This window comes from Saccostrea echinata, unplaced genomic scaffold (genome assembly GCF_033153115.1).
Source record: "Saccostrea echinata isolate AGI-Se365-2 ecotype Australia unplaced genomic scaffold, CSIRO_AGI_Sech_v1 ptg000016l, whole genome shotgun sequence".
Classification (NCBI taxonomy): domain Eukaryota; kingdom Metazoa; phylum Mollusca; class Bivalvia; order Ostreida; family Ostreidae; genus Saccostrea; species Saccostrea echinata.
In genome coordinates, this window is record NW_026889765.1 from 8,144,818 (window position 1) to 8,171,569 (window position 26,752).

At 32.6% G+C, this 26,752-nt stretch overlaps 3 protein-coding genes across 3 annotated transcripts in view; 2 read left to right on the plus strand and 1 right to left on the minus strand.

Annotated features, from left to right (window-relative positions):
• LOC133188391 (receptor-type tyrosine-protein phosphatase epsilon-like) overlaps nucleotides 1–26,752 on the plus strand; it is a 334,222-nt gene that overhangs the window by 143,690 nt on the left and 163,780 nt on the right. The window lies entirely within an intron of this gene.
• LOC133188392 (uncharacterized) lies at nucleotides 9,315–15,589 on the plus strand. The gene is made up of 2 exons (XM_061323792.1): nucleotides 9,315–9,385; nucleotides 12,143–15,589. Exon 2 carries the CDS (start codon nucleotides 12,150–12,152, stop codon nucleotides 13,752–13,754), a length of 1,605 nt encoding a protein of 534 aa, XP_061179776.1. The 5' UTR covers nucleotides 9,315–9,385; nucleotides 12,143–12,149; the 3' UTR covers nucleotides 13,755–15,589.
• LOC133188394 (protein PFC0760c-like) lies at nucleotides 17,844–25,376 on the minus strand. Its single transcript, XM_061323793.1, has 6 exons — nucleotides 25,308–25,376; nucleotides 25,125–25,205; nucleotides 21,975–22,064; nucleotides 20,809–20,926; nucleotides 18,596–18,728; nucleotides 17,844–18,437 (listed from the first exon to the last, which is right to left on the minus strand). Exons 1-6 carry the CDS (start codon nucleotides 25,345–25,347, stop codon nucleotides 18,186–18,188), a joined length of 714 nt encoding a protein of 237 aa, XP_061179777.1. The 5' UTR covers nucleotides 25,348–25,376; the 3' UTR covers nucleotides 17,844–18,185.

The following is a 26,752-nucleotide window of genomic DNA, read 5'->3' on the forward strand; positions in this document are numbered from 1 at the left end:
GTTTAAAAAACCATACAAAATCACGTGATTAAAACATTTTTGAAAATGTTTTTGTAACATTTTGAAAATGTTTTAAAAACATTTTAAAAATGTTTTTGTGCTAGCTGGGAAATTAGCTTTCATTATCTGATTTTACAGTATGTAACTTGACATAATTAGATCCACATTTAACAGTTAGAATTGTCAACTTTAATTTCAACGTGGGGAAATCTTTTGATTTTATCAAAATTTACACTAAATTAAATGTCATTAAATACATGTAATCCACATTTCACTAGTTTCATTTCTTTAACAAATTGGTTTACCAGAAGGGTGCAATTAGCACCTACTTAGATTTTGATATAAATAAATGAATTGAATTAAGGTAAATGGATCTCTGGACATGTTAAATATTGCATCATAGGAAATTAAAAGGAATACTTTTATAATTAGATGTTGCATCATATATAGGGATTTAAAAGCTAAATTAGATGTTGCTTCATAGAAAGATTTAAAAGTTTAATGATGAGTTACATCATAGACATCCATACCTTCCCCATGCCCTGAGGCAGGGTTGAAAGTAGAAAATCAAGGTAACGCAGGTAAACTCTACCTTGACCCCTTAGAGGGTCTCTTAATTGAGTGTGATAAAACATGTGAAGAAAAGTCAGATAATCTTTTTTATTTTTGATAAAAAAAATTATTTATGAAAATAAAACGCATTATTTGTAGTTTTTGTAACCAATGGATAAAATCTTCAAGATTTTTACATTTCTTCTGAAAAAAAAATGTAAAATAATAAAGATCTTTTATCAATCTTTGCATGTTGAAACGATGTTTCAAAAGAGATACCTTTAAAAAAATAAAATGTTGTTGTTGAATTCCTCCTCCAATAGATGCAGGTATAGTTAGGTTCATAAAGGTAAACTCTACCTGAACCCCTTAGAGGGCCCCTTAATTGACTGTGATAATTAGATGTTTGTTTTGTCCAGTAGACGTTCGGGGAACACACCGAAAATCATACTACTCGCAGAGGATAAGATTTACTGTCCTTCAAAGAGGTAAGATTTTGACCCATGCTTTGCTCTCTGTTATAAACTTTCCAATTTGTGACAAAAACTCTACTGCATCGCCAAACATTAGTCTCTGCAATGTACTTCAATCAAATTTATTTTCATGTCATATATTTGCTTTGTTTAAAATAATCATAGAATAAAATCCTTTAAAAAAACACACCGCCTACTGTACGTGTGACTTCTGGACTTTTTATCCCCCCCCCCCCCCTCTCCTTTTATTGGATGTGATTACGCCCGAGCACATGGCATAAGGGTGGCGATTTATACGAACCATTTAATTACTTTTTTTCCCTTTAAAAACATATCCTATATATTATGATAAAGTTTTATCAAGAGGAATGATTACAGACTATATGATAAAATTGTAACTACAATTTACAAATAATTAGTTTATTTGTTTGCTGTCCGAGGCCTATAGGATTAATATATTATGAAATTCTTGTATTAGAGTCGTCGCTACTTGGTTAATTCTGTGTCGGTTATCTCTTCATACATGTACACATAGGTAGCTGCAGGACTGTACATAGCGTTATAGCTTTATATTTTAGTCTTTGATCATAACACTACATATATATCCCGAGATGCAAATATGGTTGATTTACGGAGCATGATTTTCTGCGCAAAGTTTGAAAGAATTTTTCCACATTCCAGCAGTGGTCTATCAACTACTTTTCAGAGAGTGGCCCCTCAAAGACCACTTTCTTGACTTACATCTTGCCTTGCCTTGCCTTATTCAATCAAATAACATTAAGACCGTGGAACATTAACTGGCAAAATTGGAAGTATGCAGCTTACGTCATTTCCATCTGTTGCAGTCACACACTTGATAATATACAATGAAATGGACGGGTACAATTTGACACGGTCGTCTGCGAAAACATTGGATTGAAATTGCAATTTGAAATTCATTTTCAATCCACCTGAGCTATTTTTCGCAAAGTTATAATGTATGGTCGAAACGACAAATAACGACAAATAATTTCAGTTCCCAAATACGTATAGTTTGAAATTAATGTATAACAATTTTCTATCCAATATTCTGAGAACACACAAAAGTTATAGTACTTAGCTATATTCTTTTAGGGGACGACCATTTGATTCTAGAAGGGGGGCTGGCAAATTTTGTCGAATCAGATTATTTATGGTTATGCCTCACATATAAGAATATATTTATTATTTGTAGGATGACAAAAGACATTATTTATTTTCTTCTTCACTGAAAAAATTTGAAATTCAATTATTTCAATCCACCTGAGCTGTTTTCAAACCTTAAGTGTGAATGTATGATCCAAAAGACAAATAAATTCAATTCCCAAATACATGTTGTTGAAATTCATAGTTATATGAGTTTTTTAGCCTATAATTTTAAGGACACGTCAAAGTCATAGAAGACAGAGATTATTTTTTCAGGGGACGGCCATTTGATTCTAGAAGGGGGGGGGGGGGAGGGGGGGGGGGCTGTCCATGTCGCATTGTACCCGCCCATTTCATTGTCTATCATTAAATGGTTTGACTGTAACAGATGGAAATGACGTAAGCTGCATATTTCCAATTTTGCCAGTTAATGTTCCACGGACTTATTGCCAATCATTTATAAACAGCCTATTGATAACCTATTGAGAAATCATGTTCATCTCTCTCTCTCCCTCCCTCTCTCTCTCTCTCTCTCTAGACTAGTCTGTATTGACATTGCGCTTAATAATGAGTACTTCCATATCATTATATATAACTAGTGTAATTCACCATAAACACCTTATACCTGAAAAAAATATTATTAAGTTTTAACTATAGACTAAACCTTTTATCCTTACCACTTACAAAACTTCACTCCCATGTTATTACTTATACCCTAGCTCATTTTGTATTCTATTGTGTACATATTTTGTGTTCATTTGTATCCTTTGTTCTAGTTCATTTGTTGGCAGAGATGTTCAGAACATTTTTGTACTATACGCGGACCAATTTCACTTGTTCCCTGTTTCAGTCACCATCATTACATTTGAATTCATATTTCCCCACCTGACCCGAAATTTCACACTTGAAATCTACCAAAACCAAGGTATTACCTGATTAATGTAGCTATTTCTAGCTACCAGACTAGTGTGGGGTTATTTTGTCACATTGCCATTTCCCCCAAATTATCATTAAGCTTGATTGATCGATTTTGTTTGGAACCTTTTATCGACCCCCAAAATCTCCACTGTCTTATATTATATATGTTGGCGATTGTTTTCTGGATCAGAATGTACGCTATCATTGTCCTGTCTATGCGTTGATAAGCCAATATAATCAAATTCCTCACTCATTTTAATGCGAAATTTGGTTATTCAATCAAGGCGATTTGTTACGATTTATATTTAGAGATAATCTGAACTCAGTCGACAGGGATGAGATATTGTCTGGTTCTCACATCGACACCAACGTAAAAAGATTTAATAAAACTATTATAAAGCATGCTAGAAATAACATTCATAATAAGACAGTGACAATTAGAAAATCCGATTCTCCTTGGATCAACAATGCAGTTCGAACACTTATTCGTAGACGGAAACGATTACATTCAATCGCCAAACGAATTGATAATCCTGATAAATGGTCTGAATTTAGGAAAATAAAATAATCACTGTATATGCACTGTACGTAAAGCTCGGGATGACTACTATAAAAAACTATCAAATAATATAGCCGAGTGTAACGATGTGGAATATGGTAAATAAAATATCTAACACTCATGCCAGTAAAGATTTACCTCCCTTGGAGGTTAATGGCAACGTATTCGATAACAATTTTGATAAAGCAACTGCATTTAAAATTTTTTTTTTACAAACCAGTCAGAAATTGACGATTCATCAGCAACTCTTCCAAATAATATAACAACGCTTGTGATCATATGTATTCAGAAATAATATTGACTGATGATGAAGTTACAAATAAAGTTCAATCTTCTTTCCTTAGATACATCTAAGGCGACTGGGCCAGATCTCACAAATGCGCGACTTCTAAAGGAAGCTGCGACAATCTTAAGTTTTCCACTAGGCAAATTGTTCAACAAATCACTTCAAAATTCACTGTAAACAGGCAAATGTTACACAAAAAGGTAAACGTAATGATATTACCTAGCTATGTACATTATACTTTCTTCAGTTTGGAGGCCCGATGCTCTACCGGTCACATCCAACTCAGTTAAGACTAGATTCGTTAATATGTATTACTGGGAAGGTCATGGAAAGATGTGTTCACAACCACATTTATAGTTACTTTATAGAAAAAAAAAGTTCTTTTGTAACGATCAGTCAGGTTTTATCTCCGGTGACATAACAGTTAATTAATCATTAAACATACACTGTAAAAAATGTGCTTAGGAAAAAGACACTTCCATTACGTGTTTAGATCTAAACGTGTTTGATATTGTGTTTAACAACAAAACACTTATGTCTAAATATATTTAAAATCTATACACGTTTAGATATTAAACATGTTTTTTGTTTTATATTCGGTCATGTGCAGAGTTATCTTCCCGGAAATGATACATATTTGAACGTTAATAAGCGCGGTTGTCGAAACAAAGAAAATCACAACAAAACAGTAAACGATGTTTTCAAGAAAGCTGATGAGAACTTGAGTACCAACCACCCCAGAAATAGTGAAAAACATGTTATTGCTTATAGGGTATGTATGCTTTTGTTTCTATATAAAATAAACATGATGAGCAAAGTAAATAACATTGCACTTTATATCAAGGATGTCTTTCGGTGTCATATCATGAATTCATTAATGAGAGTAAATATTGAATCTATAGTTGCAATAATATTTATTTAAACATTTTTATTATATACTTAGTAATTAACGTAAAACTTCAGCATGTTCAGTAAGGAGTGCATACTGTTACTTAAATGCAACGTACGTCTTTTCTTACAGGTTAACTTAATTAGATAGCCGAGAGAAAGAACAAAATCCATTTCTGATAATGGATGTGAATTATACTGCCGTAGAAAATACCTTCAAGACTATCCAGATACTCTGCTGCTTTGTTTACATCACGACGGATTTGAAATAGTGATCCGTATTGCATCACACTGCAAGAGGCACACCATAGCTGGAGTCTTTTACATTTATATTTACTTTGTATTGTGCTACTGGTACAAAATGCAGACAATTCAACAACTTGGATGTTACTAACTCTTTAGATGCCATATAATTTTATATGTCAAAACTTCTAAAAGACTTTGTAACAAACAATGGAAACCATTCACAAGTAAAAGGAATTCTACCGAACAAAGATTCAGTGACTGTGTGAGAACACTTTACTGTGTGTTAGGCCTTTTTTATCATTTTAATATGACGTTTAGAAGTTAATAAAACTTAAAACGGACACACCTGTTATATTTTTGGTTTTCTTGCAGATCCTTGTTTAAAAATTGAAGTGTTTAGCTTCTAAACGCGAATCTAAGTGTTTAGAATTGTGTTTAAACTCTAAACATGTAAGCATTTAGGTTTAAAACACTTTCCATTACGCGTATTGAAATTCAACATGTTTAAATTTTAAACGCATTAAAAAAAGTGTGACAAGAATGTGCTTAGAAATGTGTCTATCATCTAAACACATTTTTTACAGTGTACCTAACGATATCGGTAGAGCATTAGACTCGGGGAGGTGCGTGCTGTGTTTTGTGATACAAGCAAAGCGTTTGACAGGGTTTAGCATAAGGGTCTGCTTTATAAACTACGACAAGCTGGGGTATCAGGTTGGTGCAATATTGAGGCTGGCGTGCCTCAGGGCTCAATATTGGGTCCATTGTTATTCCTTGTATATATAAATGATATAGTGTTTTATTAAATTATTTGCGGATGACACAACTTTATACATTATTGTTGAAAACCCGGCTATCACAAGTACGAATTTAAGGAAGCTCTAAACACTAACAGAAAGTACTTTTTGGACTACTTATTGAGACTATTTAGTTCATTTTCAACATGGGTACCTGCCTTATTTCGGCAGGAAAAATGTTTAAAGAAAAGGATTATTCTTAAACAGAAATCACTGTTCTTTACTTACAGTGGGGAAATTAATGTAAATAATGAATTCAATTACTTATTCTTGGTCTAATATAATGTTTAACATATTTTAATCTATTACAAATTGTGTAATTAACTGTAAATAACATTTTTTTAAAAAATCTTACTTCTAAGGCCAGATCACTCTAACTGCATAAAACTACCCTACACGTAGAATTCTTTTATGTGCAGCGTTTAGAGCTTCCCTAAATAGTGACCTCGACAAATTTCACAAATGGTCTAATCAATGGTTAGTTACATTTAATCCTCAGAAAACTGATAGCTTAACAATCAGTACCAAACGTAACAGAACCCCACATCCAGACCTGTGTTTGAATGAACAAAAGATAACTGAAGTGTCACATCAAAAACAGCTAGGATTACATGTACATTTTTCAGATAACGGTCTATGTTCTATCATGTTAATATTGTCGTGGCGAAAGCGTCGTCAAGGGTACACATTCTAAGACGAGTCAGATTTTTATTAGACAGAAAATCTTAAGAAAAACAATACTTTTCATTTGTAAGGCCAGATGTAGTTTGGGACAATATCCCAAACGATTTAGCTGATAAACTAAAAAAAATTAATATTGAGGCAGCTCGCATAGTCTCAGGTGCGACAAAACTCGTAAGCTTAAATGATCTGTATCGGGAAATTGGATGGGATACTTTGCACAGTAGAAGACAAAAACACAAAGTAATCAAATTTCATTCCATGGTCCATAGAAGTACTCCAGATTATTTATCTTCTTTAATCCTTTTAAGAATCATTGAAATACATCAATATCCCACAAGACGATCGCAACTGCATTACTCAGCGAAAGTTTAATACAAACCACTAAGCACAATCTTTTCTTCCGTCCACTTCAAAGCTTTGGAATGATCTTCCGATAAATGTCCAAGAGAATTCTTCAGTATCTAATTTTTAAAAAACCCGTGCTTAACACAAACCCTTATAAAACCCAAAAACATTTTCTATTTGGTAAGCGCAAAGAACAGATTTTTCACACAGGACTTAGCACACTTTTCTCATTTATTTGCAAAACATATAATAGATAATCCTTATTGTGCTTGGGGAAAAAAAAACTCTGAAACAACAACAAACTTTTTATTTGAATGTCCTCTCTACAATGACGCAAGGAAAAAAATCATTGACCCATTAGGAACAGTTACCTTAAGGATAAATAACACAACCAAACTTTTTTTTTCAGAAATCAGCAAAATTTCTGATAGATTTATATCCAAATAAGTAACATAATGTTTACCAGGTAAAGTGGGAGAACTTTGTAAGATTTTAAAAATGTTAAAAATATATTCAAAATTTTGTATAGAATTATATAGAAAACAAAACAAAGTGGCATATTTAAGCACCAAATAAAACTGACGATTTCTTTATACTTTAGGGATTTATTTTTCATATCATTTCAATTCAAAATCAGTCAAAAAATGTATATCAATCCAGGAATCCAATGTTTGTTTGTGTTATGTATCCTTAAGCATACTCTTATTTGGGGATCCATTAGTTTGGTAAAAATTAGGCTATTTTATGCGGTTTAGCCCCCGTCAGGGATTTAAATAATTTTTATCACGACTCGTTTTTGTAATATAACAAAGATTAATAAAATCATCAATTAAAATTTACTAGGTGTTTCGGCGAATCAAAGTCTAAATTTCGAAATATCCATATTTCTATGCAGATATCGACATGTCAGGCGCCATTCGAATTACGTCATATGGGTCAATCCCGCTCAAGCGAAGAACATATTAATCGGTTAATTATGATCTTATTGTGTTTACAAAACGGCTTGATATAATTATTGCATCTATGAAACCTGTTCGCACATGTAAAAATTTAGTGATAATTGAGTTACAAATGTATTGGCAGTTATTATAGTTTGGTAATATAACTGGTTATGTTTATTTTAACCCCGCTTCCCTCATTGCGATTGGATATACAATAAGCAAATGTAAGTAAGTAAGATGGCATGGGCCACTTAAATGTTTGTAATATTGATTTTTTAAATCATTGAATCGTAACTATAATATAACAATTATTACTGGCTTTTATTCAGTCAATATGATGATTTATCCACCTTCGAAGTACAATATATTCACCTCGTCATTCGGACTCGGTAAATATTATATTCTCGAGGTGGGTAAATCATCGTATTGACCACAAAACAGCAGTCACTGCATAATATTTATTCGATATCCCGAGTTGTCATCGGCTTGTTCCTCCCTTTCCTCGAGACTTGTCGGCAAATTTTCTTACAAATTTCGCTCTGCTAGAGAGAGGTTCATACAAAGTCTGAGCGTCCATTACCAAAAAAATATGGTCGATGACATTTCACCATACCATATATATATTACATGTAGTTGATTTATGAAAGGCTAAATTCATTCGTAACGGTTGTATTGTATGAGCAATTTGAGAATTGACATCTATGATATTTCAGCAAATTATCCACTTTTGTGTTATATCTGATGTATTTAAGGGTAATACCAAAGAAAGAGCAGTACCACGTAAAATGCTATCTATAATTCGTGGAGAGGGACCTTATTTATCACCTGATTACGACTGTTTTCAAGCTAAAATGATAATAATATGGATAAAGAATATCATTGTTTAAATTTTTTAAGAAATTAGAAGCATGACAAAAACTCTTTAATTGATATTACACTGAAAATATATTATAAATCATAAAATAATAACAAATAGATAACAATGGGTATTGAAATAATCTTGCTTTTCCGAAGTCCTATTTATCGACATTGTGATTTCCGAAGCAAAACATGTCGTGAAAGAATAATACTTAAAAGAAAAAAAAACTTTCCTGACGCTTTGAAATCCTTATACTTATTCCTAAACAACAACGTGTTTTAATTCCTTGCCGGAATACAGACAAGTCGTTATCTGGAGTATTTTTTTTCTGATAACGTTCGACGGAAAGGCCTCCTCTAAAACAAGGAACGTAACCAAATGCTTTTTGCAATTTAAAATTGTCTGTCTTCTACCATGCTTTGAAAATTCAGAGAGAGAGAGAGAGAGAGAGCTTACGAACTTCCTGTGAGAGTCACAAGCATTTTACTTCCTGTATCAAACTTCTAACACAGCAATTATTTAACCATTCTAACTCACATAGGAAGCATACTCGATAATTCTATGCCGTATTTCATTATCTGCCGAAATGGAGTGGCACGACGTTACACATTTGGCATTTCAGCATGTTCACTAGTGTTTTATTTGGAACATGACAGTCGTATTAGTGATATTGGTAAGTGTTGCTGTTACTCATTACCGACCATCACTTTGTGTAAGTGCCATGGTTGATTTGTCGACTTAAATGATTTTTGATATTATAAATCCGTTATAGGCTAGGATAGTGGACTTTGATTTATTGGGAAAGCTACAAAGCTACATTTCATATAAACCACATTTAATTGTGTGCACATTAAGTGCCTGTTTATGAATAAAATTTATCAGCTTATACAAATAGTCCGTTATAGTTGTGTGTGTTATCTCTCTATTATCGATTGTTTATACATTCACCACAAGGAAACCGTGCTTGCACGCGTGTGTACATGATCCTACGCGGAGAATGCTTGCTCACGTCCTTATAAAAAATTCAGAGAATGGAAACTCATAAAGTCAACAAAAACAAACTCATCTATACATGATATATGTCAACAAAAACACCGTTTTTTTTTCTTCATGCAAAATTGTTGAGCGTGTCATTTTAAACACCACAACTGTATCCGTGAGTGTGCACGTATAAAGAGGCCGTCCTGCCCCCCCCCCCCCCCCCAATAATGTTGCAGATATATACATGTAGTATAGTGTACATGCACTAATAGTACATTATTGCTTCTTTATGCTTGTGCCTCTTCAATATAATTACATCTGATAACTTTTTCTCGCTTGTCAAGGAATTTGTACATGATAGTGCCCTCTCCCAACTGAAAATATTTGGTTGTGTCCCCCCCCCCCCCCCAACTGAAAGACAGTGCTTCCCACGGGCCTGTAAATCTAATTCAGTTAACATTGTCAACAATGTACTCATGGTAGAGCATAGCCAAATCTTTACAATATTTATGTTTCAATAAAAAAACTATCACATTGTTTGATTTAAAGCAGATGTCATCTTCCGGACACCAAGTGCATGGACTGAAATTTAACTTCAAACTAGAATTTCAGTCTCATGTTTTCTAAGACGCTGGCTTCGAATTTCATTGCCTTTCATCAAATGAAATAGAAATTAAGAAAGCTGCATATTTCCAATCTTGCCATGCAGTTAATGGTCCGAAGTACACTCGAAGGGTAGAAATCTTTCTAAAATCGCTGCTTCCTGAAAGAAACAATCACATAGAATACATGTACATGTATTAATTTTGATATTACTCATAAATATACCTAGCCTAATGACAGAACTTATGTTTGTTGTATATTTTCTATTTACTCTCTCTCTCTCTCTCTCTCTTTGTGTGTGTATGTGTGTGTTTAGAAATAAAATGCAACACTTATTTTACATTTTTCTTACGACTAAGACCAAAAACTTTAGATGATTGTAGAATCTAACCAAATTACTGAATGTATTAAAAATATCCTGCATAAAGATTAAAACCATTTTCATATTTTCCACTGCTTGACTTGGAGACTAGTCCTTTTGATGAGGCAATATAAACCGAGGTCCCATGTCGCAGTACGCAAGAAAAAGATTCCTCATAAGTACCAAGTACTGGTCTAAATTTGCAGCCCTCCACCGACAAGTGACAACGTCTCAATATGAGTGAAAATTTCTAGAAGGGACGTTAAACAAACAAAATATTTTCAATGTTAAGGTAAAAGATAAAGTTATTTAGAAAATAACATTTTTGTGTTAGTCGTAAATTCATTCGTAAAACGGGCCTCTGGATGTCACTGTTGTGTTGCACACACAGACGGTATAAAGAAAATTCATGTTAAGTGCATACACTTTACGTAATAGCACGAGACAAGAGGTCTTTTTACATGTAGGTCAGCTGAGTCATTCAGGTGACCTATTGCTACTTGTATCTGTTTTCGTCCGTCGTCCTGTGACGTGCATTGCACGTCGTTATATTTGAACAAATTCAGATTCTTTCTTTTTAACCACTGAACCAATTTCAACCAATATTTTTTATTTAGCATCAGTGGATGAAGGGGTACAAAAATTGTAAATTTTGTGGTCCCTGCCTCCCGGGGCCTGAGGGGTGGGATAAAAACATCAAAATAAGTGCTATTTTTAGAAATCTTCTTTACTTCTGAACATCAAACAGTTAAACTGTTGGCATGATTGTAATAAGCAAGAAGCCCTCTACCAAAATTGTGAAATTCGTAGCCCTTGGGGCTATAGCGAAAGTGCAGAATTTTGTTTTAAAAATCTTCTTTTCTGGTCTCCCTGTATATTTATAAAATAAACTAGGTGCATTGTTATGATGACCAAGGATGCCTCTTCCATAATTATATAAAAAAAATGCCCTAAGGTCTGGGGTTCGAGGGGATGGGGAGTTGTATTATTTTTCTTATGAAAATGCATTCATTTATATCTTTGAAATTCTTCTCCTTGGTATTAAGCATACAAACTAAGTGTATAGTTATAATAAGCAAGGGTGCCTCTTTCAAAAATTGTGAACCTCATGGCCCCTGGTTCAGGGATTCTTGTATTACTGTAGGGCAGGGCTCTATTGATTAATTACATGTAATATAGTGAAAATGCATTAATTCTTAGGAAAAAAATTCTTTTCTGCTTCTTTGTATTTAACAGATAAATTAAATTAGAACTTCTTCTGAAATTGAGAAATTTGTGGCCCCAGGTTCAGGGATATTGGGGTTGGGGATTACAGGTGGGGTTAGGGCTCTATTGATTATCTTGTGTACGGTAAAAACATTTATGACATATGTGTTTATTTACAGGAACTGTTAAAGTTTCCTATAATCACAAAAAATAGAAATAGTTTTCTTTAACACATACATGTATGATGCAGGTAATCTTAATCTCAGTTTATTATTTCAGGTTCGGTATGAAGAAGTCCAATTTCGTCCTTGCCTTTTGTATACTTTTTGGAATAGGAATGTTGTATTTTCACATGAACAGACCCTCAACGAAAAACACATTTATAAACGTCAACTCCTTAAGGCAGCCAGAACCTGTAGCGGTTAATTCGTCCCACCAAGAGTCAGTATTTGATCCTACTGATTCTAAAAGATACGAGAAATATCTAACAAAATACACACCAGGATACGATAAAAACTGCATGTTGACATTGCCAAATAAATACATAGGAGAAGGAGATTTCCCGCTCAAACTTCCAGGAGACAATGAATTGAATTCGCTTTCTGATGATGTCATTTCTTGTTTGTATCATCGTTACGTCACAACTATTCAAACATTCTGTGCATTCAAGGATCGTGCAGGCGAAGTTAAACGTAATGGTTGGTACATTTGTGCTGATCCTGCTTACATACCCAAACAAAATTGCATAGTTTTTCTGTCAAACAAAGCTTTCCCAGAAAGCGCATTTTCAGCCGACATGGTTTCGCGATACAAGTGTCAGGTACACAGGTCACAATTTTCAACTGCAGAAACATTAAAGTCATGGATGGAGAAGACAAATACAGGAGATAGGATAGTAGATATATTCACAATGTCGATAAATAGGACTTCGGATTTTGCGTTTATCAAAACTATGATCAAGGACAAATCCATCAAGAAGGTCAAACAGCTCTTACTCGAGCTCCATTTTGATCCAAAAGTTACAAAAACTGAGGAATATATTCAAATATTAAAACACTTAAGATTGATATACAATGAAGGCTTGAGGATAGTATGGTTTGATCGGCTAATTCATTGTGCTACTAACAGATTTAATAAATGTTATGCAATATATTTCGTCCAACCTAACTTAAGAGATAAGACTAAAGGCACGGCAGTAGTCAATTTTCCAACGGTGGCAGCCATACAAAAAATGAAAGGTAATGAAATTGCCAACTTGTATTTCAAATATATCGAAACTACCCAGTTTTTCTGTCAGCATATCTTGAGAATTGGCAGAATCACTGATGGGGGTTGGGATGTGTGTCATGATCGAATGATGCAGTATAAAAATCCATGTTTAGTGTATTCATTTGGAGTGTTCACAGATTTATCTTTTGACGATGAAGTATCAGCAACTTACAATTGTAAGGTGTACGCTTTCGATCCTACAACACCATTCGGAACTCATCAGCACGCACCGAAGGTTTGGTTCTATCGATTAGGAATCGGTACCAAGTATTCGAAATTCAGTCATGGGTACGTGGCTCCACTTCAGAAAATCCGTTCTGATTTGCATCATCAATCATCATCTATTTCCATCTTGAAGGCTGACGTTGAAGGTGCAGAGTGGTCAAGTGTACCTCATATGATTGATACAAACCAATTACATGACGTGTCACAATTATTTTTAGAATTCCATGGTTGGGGAGATTCACCCAATCAACTGATTCTCTTAAAAAAACTTCACGATGCTGGGTTCCGTATTTTTTGGTACCATATAAATCCTGCATGTACTTTCAATAAAAATCTCCCACGCCGATCAAGATGTCAAGAAGTATATTTTATAAATACAAAATTCCAACCAAAATAGAGAACAATTGTTGAGTTAGAGTGAAATATTGTTCATAACATTGCTTCTGTTTGACTATGGCATTGGTAAGAGTACTTTCTAAAGAAAATTTTCATTGATTACCAGTATTTAATATCGTTTTTTTTCTTTTTCTTTTTTTTTTTTTTCTTTTTTTTTTTTTGGTGTGATATTTTATTGAAAAAAAAGACGAAAGTCACAAGCCTTATTTCAATTTAATATTTGACTTGAATGTACCTCCATACATACCCTGTGTATCATTCCATGGCAAGTTTTGATTATGTTAAAATCATTCCATTCATCGATTGTACTTTGTTTTCCTCCACGTGGTCAAGCGAACATGTTTGTGCTTTTTGTACAGATTAATGGCAAATTTTCCTGTACATACTGGTCCCCCATCTTTTGTTGCTGTAAGGTCGAGCACTGGCAAATTCCATTATTTTGATAGTTTAGCTTTTTTTGCTTGTCAGTTTATTTTGGGAAGTCCTCCCCCCCCCCCTTCCAGTTTTTTCGCTTTTCAGATTTTTTGGGAGGTTGCCCCCCTCCCCCTACTTTTGAAACTGTTGTTAGGGCCTGTGGTATGTGTGAGAGAATGTTCACCCCTGTTGTACCTACGCAGTAATTTTAATGCCAATATGCCATGATTTTGGACGAATTTACAATAAATTTTGCATTGCTGCAACAATATTTTTGCATGAATCATGAATAGTATTTAACATAAGTATTATGAGCTCTTTCATTCAAGTTAAAAATCTAACACACAACTGTTAGCAGCTTGTAGCCTAATTAATAATTAACCTTTATTTAATGAAATCTCGACTTAGTTATGAAAATGAATAAAATATAATCAATATTTTAAAGATGATCAACATCATAAAGTTGTAAGCGGATGAACAATTGTAAATGAGAAAGATTTCTTGTCTTTAACAATTGTCAGTAAGATTGCTTGTATATATGCATAATTAAGCTAATATAAGCATGGTATTAATTATAAAAAAAATATACCCATGCATATATAACAATACGTATGTACACGAACATGTAATTTAAAACTTTTTGCCCAAAGTCTTCAAAGTGTAGCGATGAAAGATTATATCCAATGTCGATGACTTGCCTTTTCGAAATACTTAATTGGGTAAACATTTTAATCCCCATAGCATAATTGTAACTCACCTTGCAATACATATTTTGGATGTACATGTATATGTTGGTCATAATATTGTAAAGAATTTCATGCATCATGGCATTAGAAATAACATTTATTTTATTTTATAGATGTACTACGAGCAACATGTTCAAAGTTATTCAGATTTTATGAGAGTGTTGTGAATATTTTCTGTCATTTTTTTTTTACGTACAAAATTCATCGGTGTTTCATTTAGTTGTGAGAGGGAGATAACATGTGTTAATTATTAAATCGTGCTTCATATACTGAAGTTATCTTATTCATGAAGTGTAATAGAATATATACATGAATGGTAAGCACGTTAGAACTGAAACCTTTTTTTAAAATTATTTTATTTTTTTCAACACGATTCATTCTATACAAAATGTCCATTATCTTTTCTATAACAAAATTGTGTATACATGTATATAGAATTACGAGAGAGAGAGAGAGAGAGAGAGAGAGAGAGAGAGAGAGAGAGAGTTACAAAAATAGCTGGTTCCACCTGTTAATTTTGTTTAAATCCAGTTTTAATATTTTTTTCACATTTTTTTTTCTGAATTTCTATTTTTATTTTTCTTAACATATATAAAACAAATGTTATCTACGTTTTTTTTTCAAATTGTATTAACTTTTTTCTACCATGCATATTAAGTTTCTATATTTCAGCATTTTGTATTTAAAAAAATAAAATATATCACGTAAACTGGGTATCGGCTTAATCATTCAATTCTCGGATTTTACCAGACTCGGGTCTACATAATAGAACTTCAAAAATGTAAGTTTTACAACTAAAGCAAACTGCATGTTGTAATACAAATTAAACCTACCTATATTAATTTGCATTAACAACTTCAATTATAATCATTTTTAGAAACACAGGTCTAGGAAGTTTCTTTTGAACCCACATTTTTAGTGCTTGATAGACTTCTGCAATACCTTAAAAATCAGTAATACATGTACATGTACATGTTCAGCTGTAAATTTGACTTTCTAAAAACGCTCGCTTGACAGCTACATGAAATATGGAGATAACGAACAGTAATACGCTGTATAATGTATAGTATATACCACACTTACCATGTGCAAATCTTATGTGTAAATATTTATGTACATATTTTGTATACCCATGACATGTAATTTCTTTGGTTCAAATAAAATGAACAAAACAAGCTCAAAAGTCCATTGAAGCAATAACAGTCGGGAAAGGAGCAAACACGGACCTTTAAAAGCAACAGAGGTCGGATCAGGTGCCATGAAGTAGTAAGCATCCCCTGTCGACCGGTCACACCCGCCGTATTGCTCATTGTCATGATCAGGAAAACGGAAAAATCCGTAGACAATCCAGAGTGTAGATAATGGCCTAACAATTAGAATGAAAAAAAAAAAAAAAAAAAAAAACGTCTGTCAGCATTCAACTTAATGATAGATTATATATGCTGACCAGGTCATTGTATCGGACCATAGAACTTGCGAAATGTTGACTTCAAACAAGACTGTTGATGCCTAATCAATCTGGAGGGGGTAAAAACTTCAAATTGAATTTATAATACACATTCGAATCTTCCTAGGATTTTTTTTTTATTATGCAAAGCTTATTATCTCATGGACCTTCAAAACGAAATCGTTTATAAATCCTTTTAAACAAGAGCAGGATCTGAAACATTCCCTTTGATGTCCCGAGATCGAGGATTAAGGAACATATTGTTTTAATTTTGTCATTTCTAAAAATCTGTCATTCTGTAACTCTGTATTCCTCATAATTTTTTAACAATACAAGTTAGAAACTTCAAAATTTGCAAAGTTTTAATTATATATGACGGCTTCAATATCTATCAGTCACCATGCATGTCTATATCTATGACCGTCTGTCTGTCTTTCCGTCTGTCCCTGCAGTATTGTTCAGGCTTTAATTTTTTAATGGAAACTCGCTTAATACTAAGGTTGTTTATGACCTGAGAGTATGGCAGCACCTTAAATCATCGCCATTTTGAAGTTCAAAGTCACTAGAAAAATGTGTCCGGCTCATAACTTTCAAATATACAATCATTGAAGTTAATTTTTCCCTCAAAGATTACTTATGACCCGAGTTTATATCATAACCTTGACCTAAGATCATTTCATAAAGTTCAAGTTACTGTCAAAACTGTAAAAAAAATCCTCTCCTGGGCATGTCTTGTAATGCATGGAGAAACATTGAAAGTTCCTAATTGATACAAAGATTGCATATGACCCAAGCTTGTGACCTTAATTTAAGTCATTTGGGCAATTTCAAGGTCTCTAGCAAAAAATGTGTATGTTCATGTCTGATCCATAGTGGAGAAATATTTGAAGATGATACACGACCAAAAAAAAAATGCTTATGACTATAGAAGGTGTGTCATGATCTTAATCCAAGGTCATTTGTTCAAATTCAAGGTCACAGGCAGGAAAAAAATCTCATTATCATCTGTAATGTCCACTCTCGGTCCATTTGTGTTTATCAAACATATTTTTTTTTTTTTTTAAATATTCTAGCCATACATGGGTAATCAAGGTCGTTGATATACTTATGTAGCATAAATCTGCAGTTCATATTCAGGGAATGACTTGAGCGTATCTTATAAAAATGGCTTTGTTCAAATACCAGCGAATTATATTTTCATATCTTATAAATTACATTTTATGACTAAAAGTACTCCGCCTTGGAAATGAGATCTTACTACATGTCATGTCTTTATTCATTGCAAACTGATATATTTTGTAAGTACATGTAACTATGAACTGTTTATATAAGAAATTTAAAGCATCTTTCGGAATAAATCTTCTAGATGTTGATTGGCGGATCGCAGATCCTCGCACAAGTCCCGCCCACCATGACGGCGGTAACTGAGGGGTGCATTTCAGATGATAATATAATTGAATCAACAAGACTGAGTACTCATCTCTAAGCTCAAAAAACTTTATATGTACTTTTTTCCTATTCCTGCACAAAATTTGGATTGTATCTCGTCAAATAAAAAAAAAATTCAACAATAACTCTCGAAATTACATATGCATGTTTATACTGCAGAACACTTCGAAGTCTTGACCTGTTTCCTGCACTTTGCAGTAGTAGACGACAATGCTTTCAACAGAACCTTGTAACAGTGTATAAAACACAATTATGTCAGTTTTAATAAGAAGAATTAAGACCTGTATATGTACCAGCATAGTGCAACCGGTGCCTTAAGCTTTCAACTTTAATTAAGTTGTTTTACTGAACGTTATTAGGCATTGCTGTTTTAGTCTCAAGCAACAGTAACCTTTTGATCGTCTTCTGGATTTTCATTTTTCTTTCCATAATTCAATGCTCTGTCGTAATCATCAGATGGCGTTGCTGAAGATGGACCTGGTTTAATATGATCGTAAGGCCCCCTTCTATCTCTACATATTTTGTCTGTTTCATTCAAATGATTTTCACCGACTTTCTCTACTTCAACCTGATGAACTTTTTTATCTCTTTCAGCATTCGTGACTCGACATTCATTTGGACATTTTTGCTGAAATTATATGCATATAAAAAAACTTACATGTAATGTGTGATCGAATCATATGCATCTGTGATGTCACTAGCATGGACATTCTTTTTTTCATTATACAAATAACTATTCTTCTTTTCAAATACTTATAATTACTTTGTATAGAATATTTCTTTTACCTTTTCTTCGTTTATTTCCTCATAAACATCGCTGTTTTTGTTTTTGATTTCTACAACTATTTGGTCAATGGAAATGCCTTCAGTCTGGTACGCTGGATTATATACTTGGTGCTGGCTTTTACCGGATTGCCTTCTGAAATGAAAAGAGATTATTTAAAAAAATGTGTCTTACCAAAATAAAAAAAAAAAAAACTCTTCATTTTCCTCTAGATTTTATTTTTTTGAAAATTTATATACAGAGATCTAAAATCCTAACACCCATATCGTGCATGTTGATGTAACACATATCATCATAATTTGTTGTATAATTTGAATTTACTAGACTGGTATGGTAAATGCAAAATTGAAAACTTGATAATACAGATGTTATATTTTGTATTAAGGTTCATAAACCCTCTGCTCACTCATACAAAATGTTTCTTTGCCTCTTATGATTTTTCAAAAGAAATGTATTTGTTAACTAAAATGCAAACAATTATAGCATAGCTTGGGGGGGGGGGGGGAATGGACAAAAAAGACACTTCAACTTGACAAATTTATAAAGAAATAATAGATATTAATGTCATTAAGAGTTATCTCTCTCATTAAGAGTAAACTCTCTTATATCAGAGTATCAAATTAATGAAGCTTAACCTATACCCCGTGATTTTATAATTCATGATTGACGAGAAATTTTTTCAAGGACTCAATGGACACACAAATCATTTCCTTGACATTTTAAGACATGTACTTTTGACAAGTGGATCTCCAATGAAAGCCAATTCAATGACCCCAAGTAACACGTAGTAATATTTATAAGTAAAAAATAATATCTACAGTGTTCTTAGAATAATGAAGCTTATAGAATGTATATATACAGGCCTCTATGTGACCTCTAAAATTAAGCCGCCAACTGGCTCCTTATGAAAAAAAAGTCGCCAATGCAAATTTTTAGCTGCTAGGTAAATTTTTCTCAGGCACCAATTTAAAAACTGACATTAGTCAATATATATAGACATGTCCATTGTTTACTTATAAATATCTTTGCTCTTTATTAAAAAAATGAAAATGTTTATAGTTTAGTAATTTGACCATCACCAAGCCAAATAAAATGGTCGCCAATTTGGCGACTAAAAAATTTTAAACGCCAATGATTAGGAGCCCTTATATATATATATATATATATATATATATATATATATATATATATATATATATATATATATATATATATATATATATATATATATATATTAAAAAAAGAGACCATCCCGACTTTAATGACATAATTTGCAGAAAAGTCAATTAACTTGAATTTACTTTACCAAAATATGTTTGCATTTAAATTAAAGCAAATCTAGGTTCATTTTTCAAGTTTATTTTTACAATGTAAGTACACAAAGAAAATATGTACAATATGCTTTCCTCTTATTGGACCTACATGTAACATTGATGATTTGAATATTAATCTAGAGAATTTTCATTATGAAGTATACACTGATTTAACAATAAAAGACATTATTTAAGTTCTTATTGACAATGAATAACACATGAAGATGCAGAAACCTAACAGTTATTTTATAATTTTGAACTACTAGAAATACTGTCATACAAAAATAGACATTTGCAAATATACATTTATATGATGTACAGTTATCATTTCGGGTTAACCGTTGACGTTTTGAAAACCCTTTAGCAAGCAAAGTAGTTAATGGCTTTTTGAAAGCAGCATGCAAATTCACGGTAAATGAGCACCAAATCTCTACTTAATACTGAAGTTTGAAATGAGACTTTGGGTCCTGCTCAGTTAAATGGTTAATGGGCAGGGCCATTTTATGAATAAAGTGAACTTAGCCCTTTTCAATAAAGATCAGGGCACATCATGCACATGGTAACATTTCAATCCAAGTCAATCGAGCATAACGCCTTAGAAGAGTAATCATTCGATGCGCTAAATTATAATATCAGATATTTGTCGATTATATTTTATAAAAATAATTTAGAAAAGCAGTGATTGAAGGTATATTTTTACATAAAATCTGCCTGATAAAAAATTGTGTACTTTCCGTTTTTGGATCCAGGAAAAAGATGGGGAATTTTAAAAATTCTGGTTTCGATCTAATTTATTTTTTTTTTAGCTAATCCAACTCAAATAGCAGGAAATAAGTTTTCCTCATAAAATAAGCCCAACAATTCTTTAGATTATTATACCTAGTATGATAGATAGTACTCACCCGCTTTGTTTGTTCCGAATATGGAAATAGCACATAAAAGAGAGGAAGCTAAGCACAAAAACCAATATAGCTCCTCCTAAGGTGGCTCCAGCAACAATTCCAGTTGAAGATTCTTTTTCTGTCAAAACATAAAATTAATGCCATGTTTTGAAATTCTCTAGATTAATTGATCAATGATTGAAAGAGATATGGGCTGCAACTAATGTTATATCTTGTTGTAAAATATATATTTTGCCAGCTTTAAGGTGCTTTTGATTATAATTACAAATACAATGTAAATTGAAATCTTCAGATTTCATGTAAAAGAGATAAATTAAATGCATGTTTCAGTTTTAGCAATGTAAGGGATCATTACAAGGTGCCAGCATTTGCAAAAATCTATAATCTAGTAAATTTTGGCACCGATATCATACAATTGAAGACACAAATGAGGCACAGAAAATTGCATATTAGTGGTCTGCAGCCAGTGACAAATTAACGTGCAAACGAGACACATACAGAATTTCATTTCATGGATCTGCAGCTGATGTTAATTGAACATTCAAAGAAGGAACACAGAAAATTTCATCTTACTGGTCTGCGGCAGATTATAATTGATTTGTTTGTTTTGTTTGTTGTTTAACGTCCCTCTCAAGAATTTTTCACTCATCTGGGAACACCACCATTGGCGGTGGAGGGCTGCAAATTTATACCTATACTCGGCACTAAGGGCCATTGAGGGATCTTCGTGCCAACACCTACTGCGTAACGGGACCTCGGTTTATACGGTCTCATCCGAAGGACAGGTCTCCACGTCCCACAGTGGAATCGAACCCCCGACGTAGGGATCAAAGGAGGCACATTGAATATTTCTATTCTGGGTTTGCGCCCGATGGCAATTGAATATTCAAACAGAACACATAGAAAATGTCATCTTATTGATCTGCGGCCGATGACAATTGAATATACACAAACGAGGTACTTAGAAACTTGCATCTTACTGGTCTGATGTCGATGTCAATTATAAACGCAATGAAGCATAAATAATAATTCATCTTATAATTATTGGTCTGCAACTGATAAAAATTGTATAAATTCTTCATTACCTCAATGCTAACAGGGATAAAAATAAGTCTTATTGTTTTCTGAATGAATTCTGAAGGATTGTATAATAAAGATTGACAAACCTTTATTATCATTGTTGTCCTCGTCAACATTCTCTTTATCATCATCATCATCGTCATCATCATCATCGTCGTTATCGATAGCATCACCGTCTTATCAACATTATTAAAAAGATTTAATTTCTGAATATAGATAAATGAATAAATTGTTTATTGATTCAGTGAGGTGAAAAATACAGTTTCATATATCGAACACTGTTCATACATATATAATGAACTTACATGTATGTAGATGAATATTACGTTTTATATTCAACTATTTACATCCTCAGATATTTACATTTGCTATGTTTTTCTACTAAGCCAACTGTGAAATTGATTTTGAATTCCATTTTCGTGTATACTCACGCGTAGAAGTATGCACGGAGAAACTCGCGCTAAAGTGACGTCACAATGAGCTACAGATACGTTAATAAAAATGTAACGATAAAGGGCAGCGAATAATTCAAACATCGAGTAGAGTGAATTTACCATGCATCGGACACCCTCGCACTTCAGCCAGTTCTTAATTGCGACATCGCTACCGACCGAATATCATCAAAATGGAACTTAACATGAGCTATGTGATTAAAATGTAAATTTTTGACACAATCGTGTGCTATTTATTGAGAAAATATCATTAAAAAGCATTGTTTTCGAAATAGGTCAGAATTCACCATGGATTAGACAATATTCACCATGCATCGGACATAATGTATTTAAACCAGAAAAATATCATACCTTAATCTCGGTGCTTTAAAATTACTGTTATCGAAACATTTTTATCTTTTATTTAAAAATTAACCTTCTAATTAAATTTGAATGACTATTTCGATCCACAAATGTGAAGAGATTTTAATTGCACCACATCGCCTTAGAAAGGCTTTACAATGCTAGTAATATAGTAACTCGTGCCTTTGTCTCGTGGGTTATCATCATCTAGTTTAAAGAAATAAATTGAGTCCACTTCTGGTCGTCATAAATCGATAACTTAGAATTGTATTTTCACTGAAAATTTAGAGTTTTTATTTTCTATTTCCGTAAAAACAGCTGTCATTTGGGTTTTATATGAAAATGGAAGTCATTACCCATGCATCGGAAAGTGTCCGATGCATGGTTAATTTGTATCCGATGTACGGTGAAATAAACATACTAGTAAAATACAACTCTAAAAAATATTATACAAAAATTGAAGTAAATGTTTTTAAAAATTTCTGTAAAATTATCAATCATAGACAAATTTTAATTAGGTCCGACTCGTTCCGTTGAAGTCTATTTAAAACTCTAAAAATTGCATTTTGCTTTTGCCATCAATTTTGGTACACAATTTCGACGATTCGAGCGGATGTTTTGTGCACATTTGATTATGACGTCAGTTACGTCACAAAGGCGGCGTTACGTTGTTTCCCGTATAATTCTCTGAAAATAATTCCATAAATAGTCTACAGGTACGAATCTAGTAGATTAATTCAAAGTTCATGCTACTGTATGTAAACCTCGTACATGTATGAACTAAGACTGCGTATTATTAAAAGACAGCCTAAATTCTGATGTGATTATGTGTAGTGTCTTAGAAAAAAAAAACTAAATACAATACCAATTGAAAGGAATAATTTATATTGAAAGTGTTACTAAACTACTAAAATTCAATCAAAATGAGTCAGCGTAAAAGTAATAGAAAAAAAATTATCGTAAATTTCTTAGCCAAAAACTTGAAGGGTTGTATGTGCGCACGTAATTTGCACCTCAAAGGGAAGTGCGTATTACACCATGTTTGCCGGGGCGAAACTTTTTCAGGATGGAATCAATCCTCAACACTAAAATTTAATTACAGTACATGTATTTTCCTGTTATTCATTATTATTATTTATTATTTTAATCATCATAATTATTATTTGTTTATTTTGTATTTGAATCTCGTGTAGTTTCTATATAAATGCAGGCTAAAAAATGGTGAAATGCATTTAAAAAATAAATTTAAACAAATACCCGGACTATCAGACCTACATGTATATGACACTGTAAACAATTTACAAGTAGCACGTATATTTTTTCTATATAAGAAAAGATCTCTGTGTGTAAGCTAAATGCAAGTGCTTTACATTTTGAGCATGGAAATTTGATTGAGAGAATTCGAAATTAAGAAATGTTTGAGAGTTAGGGCTATATACCAGCTTGCTACTAATATAGAAAGAACATTGCCGGTAACCCCCCCCCCCCCCATTTTTCTCAATATTGGGATATTTTTTTTTCTTCACCGTTTTCGAATGAAGTGATCAAATTCATGTGTTATGCCTGAAATCTTACTGAACATGAACATCCTAAAAATACATGAATTAATATTTTATTACTCGCCGTGTGGTTACTCTCCTTTAATGATACAAAATATGACGTAATCTCAAGGCCATTCTTGTGGTATTTTTATCACAACATGAAAATAAAAATCGGCATCATTACAAAGTTTAAATCTTCACCTTAGGACGGAAACAAGTAAAAACACGGGGAAACTCAGGTTCACTGAAAGTTTATTGCTTAAAGTTGTCCGAAGCAAGGTACCTATCCGATGCATGGTTAACTCACCCTATATTTTTGGTGCTTTTGAACAGGTAAAATGTTAATATAAGGAGTGTTTGCTAGCGCTTCATGAAATATGCCTACATGTACGTGACAAGTCTGTGTGATTTACACACCAATAACCCACACAAAACTTAAAAACATTCCTTAAATGTATTCCCTTATAAAATACTATTTGAGAAATAGTCTATCAAAAACTTTATATGTAATCAAATTTGTGGGTAATTTTCAAATTGAATATTCTATAGTTTGATTTATTAAATTCAAGTGTTTTTAAAATGAAATATGGAGAACACGAACAGTATTCAATCTCAAAGCCCATTAAAACAATATAAATCGGGAGCAGAGCAACCGCGGACCTCCAAAAAATTAGAGGGGGGATCAGGTGCCAGGGAGGAGTGAGCATCCCCTGCCAACCAGTCACAGCGCAAAAAATCAAACCGTCTAAGATTGATAATGTTGATATTATAGGATCAATTTCTATTTTCAAAAGCTGAAATGTGACATATCTTAAAGTATTTTAATAAATGACAAGAAAATGGTATCATCAGAAATTTTTAATAAGGCTTATTTTTGTCAATGAATTAAAAAACATTATACCCGTATTTCCATCCCCTGAATTGCCCTCACGTTCATTATTTCCACTTTCAGATAAAAGGTCGCCTTCGTTCAGTGTACAGTCTAACATGATGAAAAGGATGAAATAAAATTGATGACTTCAACAATCAATCAATATTTTTTTTTTCTTTATTATAAATTGAATATCGTTTAATATATTCTCACCTGAACAATTGTCTGTATAAGAACCAGATGTCTCGGCCATATCAGTAAGAAGACATCCACACAGTAAAAGATTTACTGCAAAATAATAGTTAATAATGTAAAACTGTTAATTTTATTTAGCATGTTAAATAAATCGTACCTTAAGGTGATAAAAAAGTTGTTACATGTAAAAATATCATGAAATTTCAATGATATCCTTAAGCAAGCGAACATAAAAACCAAGAAGAAAGAGAGAAAAAAGCAACCTTTACTTTATCATTGCCTTTTTCGGTTATTGTATTATACTAAACATTCACTAAAAATGTATTTCTGTTTGGAAAAGTTCACAAAGTTATGACCTAAAACTTTTCCTCTTCGTAATATACAAATATGCATGGGTGAAAAGTGTGAAGTACAGTGTAATTACTTCATGAGCTTTTGAAACTGAAATATATAACATTAAGTTCACATTCAAACCATTTATTTCCTTCTAACAATCACTATAATTTGGATTTATTACTCATTCTATCAAAAAGTAGTGCCATTATACTTTACTCCTTGCCTGTTGCGGTTCGTGAATATGTGATTTAGAATCCCCATCAAAATAATCTTAAATAGGCATAATGCACATATCCTATGTAAATAATTGATATTAAATGACCTACCTAATGAAATCTCCATAGACTTTATCAAATGCTTTATATCATGGTCTTGTACAATTATAATAATGATATACGTTTCCTTCCTTATTTCAAAAATAATACTTAGTTATGATAATAATGAATAGACAGAGGAAATTACATAACATTCTATCTGTACAACAAAAGGCGATTCTCTAGAGAACTCTTCCCATTTGTGTTACACGTGATTATACTACAGAAAAGAATTGTTTATTTTTTCCAATAGACGTTATATTTATTTATCATTTGCCTCGAACAAGTATACATGTAAATATAATACAGTGCAGTTTACTTAGTATAAGATTTTATTATGAGTTTGCTGAATATGATCTCTACGTAACTTTGTGTTTTAATATTATCATGATTTTGTTTGAGAATTCAGTAGCAATCAGTAATAAATGAATAATTCAACTAAATATTAAGTAAATAAGAGGAAAATGGATTATATTATTATATTTTATGTGTATAAGAAAATTCATTTCAAGAATTTGTAATTTTCCTTCGTTTTCCGTTCAATTGGTGACGTTGCACTGTCGTTTACAGACATACAAAAGTGGCGCATAAGTGTGTAATCACTTTGTCAATATCAAGAACAAAATAATTAGTTTATAGAAGTCATTCAAAAACTATTACAATATTTTTTCTCTTTTAATTTGCACATGATACGCCTTTTAACATATATCTCTAGAGTCTTCTAGATTCATTCCTGTGAAATATTACAGTACAATTTGTCTAATCTGACATCTCTGGTGCCATAAAAATTGCCAAATTAGATAATATTAAGGC

What these genes read in the sequence shown, in the direction of transcription:
- LOC133188392 (XM_061323792.1), top strand. Translation starts at nt 12,150, where the DNA reads ATGAAGAAGTCCAATTTCGTCCTTGCCTTTTGTATACTTTTTGGAATA.
- LOC133188394 (XM_061323793.1), bottom strand. Translation starts at nt 25,347, where the DNA reads ATGGCCGAGACATCTGGTTCTTATACAGACAATTGTTCAG. An exon ending in TTATACAGACAATTGTTCAG is followed by an intron (nt 25,206 to 25,307) that starts GTGAGAATATAT and finishes TCATCATGTTAG; the next exon opens with ACTGTACACTGAACGAAGGC. An exon ending in AGGAAATAAACGAAGAAAAG is followed by an intron (nt 18,438 to 18,595) that starts GTAAAAGAAATA and finishes ATATAATTTCAG; the next exon opens with CAAAAATGTCCAAATGAATG.